Source organism: Macrosteles quadrilineatus, unplaced genomic scaffold (assembly GCF_028750875.1).
Source record: "Macrosteles quadrilineatus isolate MER2022 unplaced genomic scaffold, UCM_ALF_1.0 Scaffold_8__2_contigs__length_117827958, whole genome shotgun sequence".
Classification (NCBI taxonomy): Eukaryota; Metazoa; Arthropoda; class Insecta; order Hemiptera; family Cicadellidae; genus Macrosteles; species Macrosteles quadrilineatus.
In genome coordinates, this window is record NW_026542601.1 from 36,324,228 (window position 1) to 36,339,146 (window position 14,919).

At 34.6% G+C, this 14,919-nt stretch overlaps 1 protein-coding gene across 3 annotated transcripts in view; it reads left to right on the forward strand.

The window, feature by feature from the left end:
- LOC128999466 (monocarboxylate transporter 12-like) overlaps positions 1-14,891 on the forward strand; it is an 84,811-nt gene extending 69,920 nt beyond the window's left edge. For all 3 annotated transcript variants that reach the window (XM_054426004.1, XM_054426006.1, XM_054426005.1), the window contains 6 exons: positions 838-1,067; positions 2,732-2,943; positions 3,338-3,455; positions 5,974-6,201; positions 8,417-8,699; positions 8,988-14,891. In XM_054426004.1, the coding sequence (XP_054281979.1) occupies positions 838-1,067; positions 2,732-2,943; positions 3,338-3,455; positions 5,974-6,201; positions 8,417-8,699; positions 8,988-9,151 (1,235 nt within the window). In that variant the 3' untranslated portion in view covers positions 9,152-14,891. The remainder of the gene's footprint in view (positions 1-837; positions 1,068-2,731; positions 2,944-3,337; positions 3,456-5,973; positions 6,202-8,416; positions 8,700-8,987) is intronic.
- Positions 14,892-14,919: the final 28 nt, after the last annotated feature.

A 14,919-nucleotide genomic window follows, 5' to 3' on the forward strand; every position in this document is an offset into this window, starting at 1 on the left:
GTCAAGATCAATAATGGAACTCGATTAAAACTGAGTTAACTAGAAATCATTTGCAAGTTTTGTAATAGTGTTTGGTTAAACTTTGACTTGGGGTAAATTATGTGTTGATTTATCAAAGTAAAAATGGAGGAAATATACAATAAAACTTTTTTCAATATTCAATTTATTACAGTATGTTGTACAATCTACAGAAACTATATATTCTTTATAAATTGATTTAGTCTTTAGTCCTGCAGTAGAAGTTTTCCTCACTTTCATTAAGAAACATCAACCACAAAAACTAAGTAAGCTTCGATTAAATGTAAATTCATCTACACAACAAAATAAATTTCTGTTTTAGGACATTGGGGAATGAAAAATTGCCAAAATTGTCAAATGCCCTTTTCAGCATTGATGACAATGACTGTTTTGTGTGTAATATGCATTTTCTTCTCCTGTACACCACTTATCTATTTAATATTTCTTAAGTTAAGGTCATTTATGCACCACACAGTTTTTTTAATACTTTTTTCATGAACCATGTTAGAAGCACAACATAGTTTTAGAAATGGTGAATTCAGTGAAAATTATATGCACTTTTCACTCAATTTGGTCAGTAAATATCGTTGAAAAACGTCTATTGGCCCATAATCTAACATAATAATATTACTACCAAGTTGGTTGGTTATGAGATATAATTCTAATTTTTTTAAACACAAAAGTTTATTTAACAATCTTTTAAACATACATAATTTGAAAATGATACAATGAATTTTGTGCTGAATGGTGTCACTCGGGATCTACTCTAGGGCCAAGTATTTTCTTCTCCCTCTAATTTACGCCACCTTTTCTGTGCAGTGTCCTCCCCTATAGAGAGTCCAGGAGGTGACTGTGACTTGGTCTCACGGCAGTTTAGCTCACTAGTCAGTCTGCCGACATTTGTCCGCAACGAAGAGAAAGTTCCGCTAGAAGTCCTGGAGATGTTGACCACCCACAAACATCTGTACGCAGTCCTCCTGCATAACTACCCCAGTCTACTGATATCTTCTCGTAGCTTCAGTGACAGCGGCCGCCTTCATGAACAGCAGGTGGGTAAATTAGTAGGATAAAACTTTTTCTGTTTTTGCTAGAGATCGTAGTGTGTACAATCTATATAATTAATACGCTACAAGAAACTTTGTCGGTTGAACTGCTCCGCCATTTCTTAACCGATTCTATCCATTGACGTCTCATTGGAAAGACCGTGTAGCGTAGATTTGCAAACTGGCCTTACATTTTTGAAAAAATCGCTTAGGCTCTGCCCCAGTGGCTTTGAAAGTTCCCATGTTATCCTTATGAAGAACACATTTGTTTAGGCCTACATTTTGATCAGCTGTATAATTTAATTGCTGTTATTTATTTTTCAGTACAATGAAACGCATTGAGTACATTTATTTACTATTTGAGTTTGTGTAAACATAACCCCCACGACGGATCGTGTTAGTATGGTTGTATCTTAAATTTGTGATTTATCTTTGTTTTGTGTCGCTATGACGTATCGTGTTAGCATGATTGTAGCTGAAATTTGTGCATTTATCGTTATTTTGTGTGGCTATAATTTGTTTTATTTTTTGTTTTTTTTTCTTTTAAATGCTTCCGACGCGACAACAACGAAACATAGACAGGAGGCGTAATCGTGATAACGACCGCAGCTACAGAACAGTGGCGCGTAATAGTCTTAACTCATCACAGTCAGCACCTGACCCTGGACAATCTCAACTATTAGGTTACAAATGCGCCCTAACACTACCCCAAAACGACTTTTCGTTCTCAATTGGCCCTCTATCAATGACCTGTGTTGCCTGTACAGAGAGGCACTTTGAGAAGGAGAAAACCGGCCGGAATGCTTTAGGTTTATCAATAACGAAGATAAACATGGTCTGAGTTACACACCGGTAATCTTTGAGTTGACTCTTTTAAACTTATTGTAAATATGACTGTTATTAGTTTTGAAATAACTCCTGTAATACTTTGCAATTGCTCGATTTCGAGCAACATGTACACTAGTAATGTATAAAGACTATGTGGAATCACATAACAAGCAAAAAATCAATCACAGGAGAGCAAGTGGCTACATAACATTAAGATTATTTTATTTTTCAATACAGAAGACTCTTGGTTAAATGAGGTAATGTGGACCAAGGCTAACTTGGATAACCAAATCCTTGTTCAACACATGTACAAAAGCACTAATTCTTAACACAAAAAAAGTTTGAATAAAAAGTATTGTACAATACATAATATTCACCTAGGCCTACCTATCAAATTACAAGTGTTAAAAAAGTCCAACAGTTTTCTGATTGATCTTGCTGCCTTATTTCTGAGCTGCCAAACTGGAGATACAAAGTAACTAATTATGTCAGTGAGTGTTGTGTCTCCTACAGAACCATTAAACACCATTTCTCAAAAGCAAATCACTTGACTTACTCAACTCGTAACGACAGTATTTGATCACGTCTAAACTCAAATGTTATCTCTCTCACTCTGTATGCATTATTACGATATTTCCAATATACTAGTACTACTTCCTTAGGTGAATGACGCTAGTGTACTTAGTAGACATTTGTTATGTTCATAAAAGTGGAACCAAGCATTAAAATTTGCCTAAACTGATAGAGCAAGTACAGTATTAATTTACTAAGCTAACCTATGATTTACTTGCTGCTAATACTAGCGTTGTCAGATTGAGGCTTGACTCCAGATTTTGTTTCAGCAACTCAATGGACGTCCGAGAGATCAGTTATCAGCGAGGTTCGTAGCTAACAACGCCCCCGTCAGTCCTCTAGCTCGCACTCCCAACACAGAGCCCCGCAGCACCGCCACCACCCCGGCAGACGACGGTATCACTGAGGCCAGCCCACTGCGGGGCCACAAACAGACCCGCCTGCCTACTGCCAGCTATCTCAAGGATCTCAGGGTTCACAGGTGGGGTTTTGTATTATGTTTTAATTTGCACATACAGAACCTTCAGTTACCCGTGGCAGTACATCAAAACAGAAGTCTGATAAAGTCTTATGCTTAGTCTTGAAACTTAACTTATAGTTATAGCCCGCCTAGTGATACACCTGGAACTGAATATTGTGCTCATCAGTAGGTTGTGGATTCAATCCTGAGAAAAGTCAAACTCTTGTGGCTTAAAACGACCCAGCTGTTCTTGGTCAGTGGGTTAAAAAAAAAGATCCTTGGCTAAACCAGCCAGCAACACAGACGTCTTCTCATTTAATCAACAATCATCGTTAACTTATCTCTACCTCAAAATGCACATTCTGATGTGTCGGGTTCGTAGAAATATCTCATTATTTAAATATGACGGTTACAGGCACTCGCTCACGTATCGTGGAGCCATGTTGAACATCAACAGGTATCGTCTGAGAGCTTCTTCCTGCCCGGACATCTACAGGAACTCCATGACTACCATCGCTAAAGAGGAGTCTGATGTAATACAACACTCTTAATGTTATACATCATATAAATGCATGATTAGATTAGATTCAGTGACAAAATGCAACTTAATTCTAAAGCATTTTGAGTTTTTGCAGAGCAGAAAATTCACATAAGGTCAGAGTAATTTAGGGTGAAAGAAAGTCACTGCAGTAAATCTCAGCCGATCGTTCTAACGCAGGGTTGTTTTCACTCCCTATTATTCTGGTGATCAGCAGATTATCTATAATATTAAAACGAAAGTGTGTTTTTTTATTTCACGATTCTGAATCAACCACTCGATGGATTTTCATGATTTTTGTGTTGAAAGAAAGATAATTTTGAGAACTAGGGAATGTCGAAGCCATAATTTTAGTTTAGGGTCCCAGTTTTTTAGAAATTGAGTTTTAATTTTTAAAAAGTCTAGCAGCCGACGCTAAGATTTTAAACTAGCTTTTGGCATAAAATCATTTGTTTAACATAACAGCTGTAAACATTCAGCTTTTGTGTCACAAATTCAGCATTTGGATAAAAATGTAAAGACATACTTAGGGTTGACTTACTTATACTATGTGTAATGCTAATCATTGATACGTTCAATTCTTCTGTAAGAGGATTACAGATTAATTAAATATACATAGTAAAATACTAGGATATTCAAATTATTTTTTAAAGCAATCTTTGTAATCTTCGATTTGTTTTAGAGCAATATAATTTGTTTTAACTAACAGCTGGTTAAACATAAACTATGGATCTATGAGGTTATTTTATTTACTCTTATTTTGTCATTGATTATAGGAAATAAGTAAGATTAGTAGAGATAATTAGACCACAGTTTAAAATAGTTTAGACCAAAATTAATTAAACCACAGACAAATCAAGGCTTACACGAGTCATAATAAAAAAGGATAAATGCAAATTATTTTACTGCTCCACTTTTCAAGGAAAGATTAGAAAAATAACAATGTTTATATGTTTTAATTCTTCATGGTAGCTTTTTGTTTACAATTGTGTTTGTCTGCTTTAACTTTGTTTGGATTAGGCCCGGAAATATTGATGTCACAAAAAGAAAATCAAGAATAATCAGGAATCACGATTTTAAATTACCACCACAACCTCAGCCGGGTTTTATACAAAGATAAATAGATGGATGACATAGATTGAACACAACGTCAACATTGACCTAGGATACTGCAATTAGACAAACCATCCTTCTATGAAATCGTGTTCAGTTGTGGTTACGTTTGGGGGCGCCTATATCAGCGCCCCCACCTTTTATTTTAACTATGAATATATTGTAGTTTAAATTAACTAATATGGGAAATTACGATGTACATTTATTCAATGAGGGTGGGTAATTATCAAGGATAGAACTGATAACGGTATGGATAATAAACATTGACAATTACGTCATTAGCTTTACTAGCGTGTTTACTTTTTATATTCCTGCTACATGTGACCAGTTCTTTTTTTCAAATGAATGTTATTTGAACCAAACAGCTGTTTCAAAACAAACTGTTATTGTTTTTACTTTTCTTTGTTTACACTTATTTATTTAGCAATTAATGCAGTGAAATTGAGGGTAGGTGTGACGATTAGTTTTGATGATAGGACACCAAAGTTAAATTATGTGTACTGTGAATTTTATTGGATATTATCATTTTATTTTAGGTCGTTTCTATTCAGACCTACTGGAAATTGTGTATAGTAGTTGTATTGTGGTGATAATAATTATGGAAGAGGCAGGTATGCTATGGAAGGTGGTATCGTTGACTAGGTCTATACACTTCTCAATTCACTATTTACTCTCTCTACTGTATAGGCTACTTATAATCAGTGTGCGTCTGTGCGAATCGGCTGCAAATCTCACTTCAACGCTTTTCACATCGTAAAAATTGCAGAATTGCTGTTTTATTGTAAAATTATCGGATTTCAAATGCATATCGTATAGGCCTATGATGGAATAAAAACATATTTGTTCACACAACATTTGTTTACAAGATGATTTTTCACATTAAAACTGCAAGAAACTTTGTCTTTATATGTGTAAACTAGCTGATCTGAATTGTACACGGTTTTAACTGACTACTGAATTCCCGTACGTAGGACGGGCTAACACCTCGTTACTATTATTTTGAGATGCTCGATGTTAATAGGAAGACATGATCAGCCTTATTTCACTCACTCGTTCTAACAGTTCAGATGACGGTACGAGAACAATATGGGGTTTTTATCAGTAATCTGTAACAAAGTACAGATCAAGCAGTGATCTGTTTTCCAAAGTACTGTATTATTATGTGATGATTGTTGTTAAGTTGAGGATACAATCGGTGTTATTTCATTCGCTTTAATCAGTTCAGATTACAGTATAAAAATAATTGTGCATTCTTAGTCAGCTATTAACATGGTAATAGGCGTCATTACAGTTATAGTATTATTCATAACATCACTCATGATAACACCTACAACTATTATCACCACAGTGGCGGGTTGGATAGACACACCAAACCTAACCTTCATTTAACATTGTTGCAGTGGTCCTCCGGACTCTCGGAGTTGTGGCTCTTGATGGCTGACATGTTAGACTTCTCACACTTCTCCAACCCTCGGTTCCTACTGTTTGCGGTCAGCAACTTCCTGCTGTACACATGGTATGATGTCCCATACGTCTACCTGGCGCACAACGCTATACAGATGGGTTTCTCAGAGACGGACGCTAGCTTCCTCATCAGTGTGATCGGCATACTCAACATGGTCGGAGAGGTGAGTCTCATGTCTAGGATAGGATCTAAGGTAGCTATGATACGCTTAGTTACCCCCTCCTGTTGAGAAGCTAGATTTATTAAACAACCTTGCTTTCGAACAATATTTCTGAGGATTCTGTACTTTTTATATGACCATCATTTTAAAACAAATCATGTTCAAATTTACTATCTGTTCTTTATTATGTAAAAATTACATTTGCCTATTGGGTCTGATGATGATTGAAGAGTTTAAACTAAATCTATCACCACTTATGTGTATTTACCATCATGTGAGTCAACAGTACAAGTGTAAATATTTGTTTCAAGTGTTTATAAGACATATTTTTATGTACTTTTTAAATTTAACTACACGTGTAATGCTGGTCCAAAAATAAACTTAATTGTAACAATAGTACTAAAATAATACAACTTATACAGTACTGTACATGATCTCCCCATAACATGATGAATTGTAACTGTCTTCCACGGTCACAGCAAAATAATGAACACATTCCCCCGGTCACAGTGATATCTTGAACATCTTCCAAGTCACAGTGAAAACGAGGATACATTCTGCAGTCATGGCAAAATCATGGACATAATCTGTCATTCAGCAAATTGTGACACATTCCCTGGTCCCCATGAAACTGAGGACTTCTTCTGCGGTCACTACCAAATCGTAAACGTTTACTGCAAAATCAAGAACATCTTCTGAAGCCACAGGGGAATCAAGAGCAATGGTCACGGCAAAATCTTTAACATCTCCTCCCGAAGCGAAATCGTGAACCTCTTCCTTAGTCACAAGGACATCACCATCATCATTTCCCACCATCACAGCCAAACCGTGAACACCATCCGTGATTGTCAATTCTCGATCGTACATCTTCGCAGACACTTGCAGTTGTGAAAATAAAAACATGGCTTAGCTTGACATGAACTGAGCTTGGTTAGAAGATTATTTCTTGCCAGAACTGACTACTCTGGCCAACTGTTGACTCAACCCGACTTCAAATTATATGGGACTCGCAAACACCTACAAATTGTTGCCTGTCCAGGTAGAGTTGATGTCTTAAACACTATACAGTAGAACCTCTTTGATCCGAACTAATTGGGACCGGGGGTAGTTCGGACTATTGAATAGTTTGGATTACAGAATAGGCCTATATTTTTGTTTTTACATACAGTAATAGCTAAAACGTGGCTAAAATGTATCGTAATTGTTAGGGGAAAAGTGAAATATAGTTTTTAAAGTAAAATACAGTTTTAGCGAATTTCCCTATAGGGAAGTAGCTATTACCGTAGGTCTCATGGTAAGACTTAGGCCCGGGACCGATTTACTTTTTCATTTTGATGTCCCCAGAGGCCAAAAACACCATTCGTTCAAATTTTTATATATGTATATATATATATATATATAGATTTATATATATATGTGTCCGTGAACACGATAACTTGGTTAATTTTTATCCGATTTTGATGAAATTTGGTTTGAAGGTGTAAGGCGGGATAAACTTGAATGAGTTCGCGATCCAGCATGATCGGACCATGGAAACAGGGTTTTATGGGGGGTTTTATGGGGTAAAAATTGGTTTTTCTCACTTTTGACCCTCAAAACACAAAATTTCCCAATTTTTCTCTAAACCTTCTTAAAGAGCTTAAAAAAACAAACAATTCAGTATATCAAAGTTTTTTTGTACGGTTATTGGTTACGGAGAAGACTAAAAAAATTGTAAATTTCAAATTCCCATGTTATTCTTATGGAGAATATTGTAAAATGTTGTAGTTTGCTTGTTTATGGATATCTTTTGATCAAACTTGGCAAATATATTCATTTTCTACTAAGCAATAATTATTTTACTTAAAACACACACTTTATTAGTTTCCTTGTAGCAGCAAACCTAGGTACTCGTTAAACCTAATGTTATTTAAATAGATCGATTGAAAATCAATTCAGCCAAATGGAAATTCGCTTAGACGGCAGGTTTGCTGCGGCGGGGGTATTTATTTAATACATTAGTAAACATAGTGAAAAAGAGTGTACTGTACATTAGAGTGGAAACAATTACGGCTTACGTTAAACGGCCCCTGTGGCGGCGTTCGGATTAATGGACGTCCGGATTACGGGGGTACGGATTAAAGAGGTTCTACTGTACTCAGACACCACTATACCATTATTCAGTTTCTACAACTGCTAACTATATGATAGCCATAATACAAATGTCCTGTCATGTCAGATATTCCTGGGCTGGGCTGGTGACTGCGCCTGGGTCAACGCAGGTCTAGTCTACGCACTGTCCATGGCGTTGTGTGGAGCCGTGGTGTCTCTGATACCTCTCATCTACTCCTACGAGCTGCTGTGCGTAGTGTCTGGGGCATTCGGACTGTTCATTGCTGCCAACTACTCCCTCACCTCCATCATCCTCGTGGAGCTCATCACTCTCGAGAGGTTTACCAACGCCTATGGACTGTTGTTGCTAGTGCAGGGAGTCGCCAATTTGGTCGGACCTCCGTTGGCCGGTGAGTAAAAATAGAGGAAATAATAGTGATTTTAACACTTAAGGCCCAAAAGTTGCAGCAAAACCTCTTTTAACTTCATTCAGTTATACTGAATCTCGTGTCTATGGAAACCTTGATCCCAAATCAATTGGAAATTATCAATGAGCTGATCGGTAATGAAGTAAAGAAAGCAGGTATGCTTATGAACTTGTTTTATCCCCCCCTCTACGCTTGTAGCTTAGGCAGATTTTATGAAAACCACCCAGTATAATCCTCATTCTCAACATTTATCACCAACTATATTTACAGGTTGGCTGTACGACATCACCGGCAGCTACGATCTTCCCTTCTACCTCTCTGGAATCTTCATAGCCATGTCTGGAGCACTTCTGGTGATTCTTCCGATCATACACAAGGTTCAGAGCATTCGCAATGCCAGCAAACAAAAAAAACTGTCCTCCAATCATGTGTGAGTCACAGTATTGTACCGGTGAGGTTAGGTCGCCAAACTGGGAACAATATCTTCGTAGATGGGTTTTCTTTTAGTCTATTGACGATAATTTTTCATCAAGGTTGTTGAGGTTTTGTCAATAACTGAGAATTGTTTGAAATACTTTTTCGGTGATTAGAATTTAAAAAAATAAAATTAAAAATTAAAATGTATCAAAAAATGTCCTTGGAACTTTACATCCAGACTGAGTTCCAATTTTATGTTTCTTGTTACAATGTTGATTTGCTAATTACTTTCCCAATATTAGTTGATAGTCAATTGAAAAATTATGAAATTAAATCATAAAAGTAAATAATCTGAAGGAAAACTCTCTCTAAGATATTTATTTGTTTCTCACAATCTTACCCAATTTGGTGACAAAATGTTCACTGTATTAGGAAACAAATTCAACTTAGATATACGAGTCTAGGAACAAATATAGATAGTTAGTTACAATTATACTGATAACTTTTTAGATGCGAGTAAGATAGAACTATCATAGAACGATTGTTACGTTGATGAATACGTCTTCCCTGATTCCTAGTTTACACAGACTAGCTCGGTGGTTTTTATTTTAGATTTGGTTGTTTATTGTTGTAGTACGTCATAGACTAGTCGTTGTCTCTAATCGATGAATGACACTTGAATGTTAGAACTTGAAGAATAGTAACAGCATTTACTTTCTTCAATGTTTACTGTGTCAGACGTATAGATTTTGTGTGGATCAATTGTTGAAAAGGTAGATTATAGTTTATTTTAAATCAAGGTATAACTCATGATAAGACATTTAATTTTAACATTGTAAATGTTTTATTTGGTTTATTTGATTTTGATTCCAGATCAACATTTTTGTTAAGTCTATCAACAGTTCAAAGTATTAATCAACTATACATAATAACATTCATAATATGTATTTTAGATTCATGGCTTAGCATTGTTTAGTTAACAATATGAAGTCAATCTGTTATGCCTAAGGTGTGTTGTCATATAAAAATCATAATATTTTGTTGTAAGTATGAAAATGTAATGTAGGCGTTAGATCAAGATTAGATTGTGCGTTTACGATTTTATGTAATTATCTAGGAAATTGAGGGGCACCTAAAAGGGTAATTTCAATTTGCTCCGTATTTTAAAAATTCATCCAGGATTTTTTAATTTGAAAATGTGTACATAAAAAACAAAAAAAGATTTTTATTGACTAAAAACATTAGTGTGTATATTTCTTTGTTTCCCAACATCCCTAATAACAATAACTTAGACCCATCTTTGTTAGCAATATAATCCTTAATGGACACTTAAAACTTTTTGTGCCTGAAATTTCATTTTTCGGGATAAAAACTTTTAACACCACTGTTTTCTTGATTAGTTTTGTGTTTTGGTCAATTAAGATGTTTGAAAAAAGCAGACAGATAAATAACAGGATAATCTTAAGTACAATTTTACGATAAACATACAATCCTGACTGAAACATAATGTTTACCTTTTAAAATACCTCATACACCAAATATTTAGATGTATCGTAGTTTGTTTTCCGTCATTGTAAACTCGACCAATTATTTATAGTTTTCTGTGTGTAGCTCTATATATTTGTATGTTGAACAATTTATACATTAAGACTGATTAATTTGTTATGTAGATTATGCTTATTTTATAGGAGGTAATTTTTATGTTTTGTTTTTAGCAATTAGTTGATGATATTTTTTAACCGTGGGAACATTATTATGTTTCAGTGCTTCGTCACTTTTTGGTTAGTTTTGTTTTGAAAATTTAGTAATGTCTAATGTCTGTTTGGACAAAAATGTTATGTAGTTGTAATTTTGGGTGAGTTTGTTGGAAAATCCTTCCCTCACATGAGCAATGGGTTTTGATGGAAAGTAATCTTAAATTTTAATTTGCCCATTCACTTTGAAAACTGAAGTGGACATCCCATCTACATAAGAATCACATGTTCCTTAAAAAAACTTTTTTCTTTTAAAAGAGAACTGTAAAGTAAATAAATCATTTTTCAAAAGCATACTCAGTCAATAAACAAATTTTTTCTTCTAAAACAAAACTAAACATTAAATGTGAATATTTGGGTGTCTACTTCAAGATAGTACACGTGTAGTAGAAAGATTTGCCAAAGCAAAATTGGTAATACATTATATAATGGTACCCTTGATATTTTTTTTGTGATTTGTATATAAAACCATAACCGACAGTCATGTTTTACAAATAAATGATAATATACACAACTTTAAATCACAAAAAAGGACTAGACAGTTTTAACACTACAGTAATCTGTGAAGTCCATATTTCTTCTAATCAACGGATGTTTTATACCCTTTATGATGCTGTGATATGGGAGTGCCTGAGGTTCCATTTAGAATATAAAATGTTCAGAGGCACTCCTATCATGCAAAGAGTATATGGTATATTCAAGTCTGGCATACCACACTATGGAGGCCTACACACTTAGAAATTAACAACATTTTTTACCATATCATGACTGTAATTTACTATGGATGAAGACTAGTTCTCAATTTCTGTGTTATTTAAAGTACACAATACAAATCAAAACGGGGGAAGACTTTACTTGTTGCCATATTAAGCCATTATTACCAACTATACCAGTTATTTCTTATATTACTTTCCTTTTAATGATTGAGTTAAATACATTTGAGGAATTCTGTTAAGTTCATAATATGTCATTGTCTAATGTCATCCAAGGTTTTACCATCGTCTTATTTAGTTAGTTATCTCAGAAGTCTGCTGAACTGGATGTAAAGATTATAATAATCTCCAGCTCATAATAATAAAGTTTGTAAATTCACACATAACCTTTATTCTCTTCCATCAATCAGTAAGATGTTAGTGATGTTTGTATCTCGTTTGAAGAAGGTGCTCCTCCTAGTTTTTTTTTTTTTTTTTTTTTTTTACCAGTTAAGTTGTTTTTTAGTTCCTCCTTTTGTACATAACATACGAGCGTGTAGATCCGATGTAAATAGTCGACAAAACGATCGAGTTTTGTTCTCAGATATTTAGTACAATTTTATAAATTGTTCAATTATATACAGATTGTATATGAGAGTGTTAGTATTTTGTACTTTCTCACAGCTTCTACCCTAAATGCTGGTAAATCCCAGATTTTTAGTTTAATTTTATGTTTGGTTGTATAATTTTCAAATAAGATAAAAATTTCGGTTCAAAAAATTCATACTCTTATGAAAATAATTATTAGTCTATTTTTGTTTGCTAGGGAAAAAATTGTGAAAACATGTCTTGGCTATGTATGGAAAGATTTAACTGGAGTAAGAGCTTGGGTACTTCTATTTCAGTTTACCTAAAGAAATATTCTTGTAAAATAACAAATCAAATAAACTGTATCAGCAATCTGACACATAACTTTTTCCATTAGCTTGATAACAACCCTTACCAAAGGGCTGAATAATTTTTGAACTGTAATTTTAATAGCAATGGGGGTTGTACGGTTTTGTTCAGGATGAAAAGAGTTACAATATACCACGTTTTTATCAAGATCGATCCAGTACTTTTTTAAATCCGGTTTACTGTTACGTTATGGACGGATCCCCATTAAAAATACAAATTTCAAACAAATTAAATAACTCTGTAGACACCCATACTTACGTACAAAATTGCATTAAAATTGGACCACGGGTGTGGTCTGTAGCTCTGTACACATCCCTTTGAAAACCACTTTTTTTGGATTCAAGGGGACCCAAGACGGATATATCCACTAAAAACTCGAAGATTTGGACAAATACCCCCGCCACAGCAAACCTGCAAGCTAAGCAAATTTCCATTTGTCTGAATTGATTTTAAATTAAATCTATTTAAATAAAATTAGGTTAAACGAGTCAAGTACCTAGTTTAAATACCTGCATTCAGTTATCTAAATTGCTGCTTGTGGCAACTATACTTTCAGTTCACAGGGAACCATCTTCAGGCCGAACAAGGCGTCGTTATTCAATAACGACGCCTTGTTGGGCCTGAAGATGGTTCCCTGTGAACTGAAACTATAGTTGCCACAAGCAGCTATTTGGACAACTGAATGCAGGTATTTAAAACATTGTAAATATTCAAACGTAATCCAGAGGCTAACAACTTTTGAATATGAAACAAGTACCTAGGTTTGCTGCTACAGGGAGGATAATAAAGTGTTTTTTAGTCAAATATAGCTTAGTATAAAATGAATAGATTTGCCAAGTTTGATCAATATATATATCTGAAATATATATATGCTTGTATAAACAAGCAAACTACAACAGTTTACTTTTTCTCCATAAGAATAAAATGGGAATTTAAAAATTTAGGCTACATTTTTTTCTCCGTAACCAATAACCATACAAAAACCGTGGGAACATTATAAAACAACCATACAAAAACAAAAACATACAACAACCATACAAAAACATTTCAATATCCTAAATTATTTGTTTTTAAAGCTCTTCAAAATGATCTTGCGAGAAATTGGTAAATTTTATGTTTTGAGGGTAAAAAACAAGACCATTTTTTACACCATAAATCCCACCATATATACAACCCTGTTATAATGGACCATTATAACAGGGGACCGGACCGGTCATGCGGGACTCGTTCAAATAAACGTAGGTTTACTCGTTTGTACCAAATTTCATCGAAATCGGATAATTGTTGCTCAAGTTATCGTGCTAACGGTTATATAAATGAATTTGACCAGATGGTGTTTTTTACCTCTGGGGACATCAAAACAAAAAAGTAAATCGGTCCCGGGTCAAGGTATTACCATGATACCTACGGTAATAGCTTATTCCCTATTCGCTAAAACAATACTTTCTCCATATACTATGTATAAGGGGAGAAAGTAAAAAGAACATTTACTTCAGATGGATTTCTGTCAAGAAGACCTAGAGTTTCAATGCTGTCCAATCACCTTTCAGTTATTTGGTAACTTAATACTGTAGACTTGTGGTTTGGAGCTATAGGTCCACATATTTAATGAAAAAAGATAGATCACGTTGGCAAGGGTGAATTGTCTCTATTTAGATGACAAAGCCATAAAAATTATCTTTTGTTTTTTAGCCGATGAAATTAAATTACATTTTATAAACGCTAACAAAAGAATGGTGTTTGCAGATGATATAACACCTAAAAAATCCCAATAAGTTACAGAACTCTTTATAAATCATTGCTTTACATTGTCTACTACAATTCATTGTTTTCACGAGTATATTCAGTTTTCAAAATTTAGGCGGTTTGAGGGAAAGCGGTTCCATCCCCCCCCCCCCCACCTAACCCTAATTTTAAAACAAAAGCTGGCAGCTAAAAAAGGTGGTGGGGAAACCCATTAAACCTACCCCTTAGACTGCCAAAGTTTTGTGAACAGGTCAATAGTAGGCCCATACACAACAAATTCAAACACTCTTAACTTAATAACACTTTGTAAAAGTTGAATTTTTCTTAGACACTCAATTCAATAAATATTTTCACGCCTTAAAGTGGTGTGTATTTATTTGAAGTTAGATGTTTCCATAGATTAGACAATCTTCTAGACGTTGTTAACTAATGTTATTGTAAATATCTAGTTGAGCGTTTTATCAGACCAGTAGGCTTGATATCCCTAACTGGCAAGGCCTAGTCTATACAGTATTGTAAGATTCCACTCTCATTTCTATAGTTCGTTAATTGACATTTACAAGTTCTTATTGTATTTACAGTGCATAATAAATTATATTATTTGGCAACAGTGTTTCTTTTCCATGTTTTCCTGTG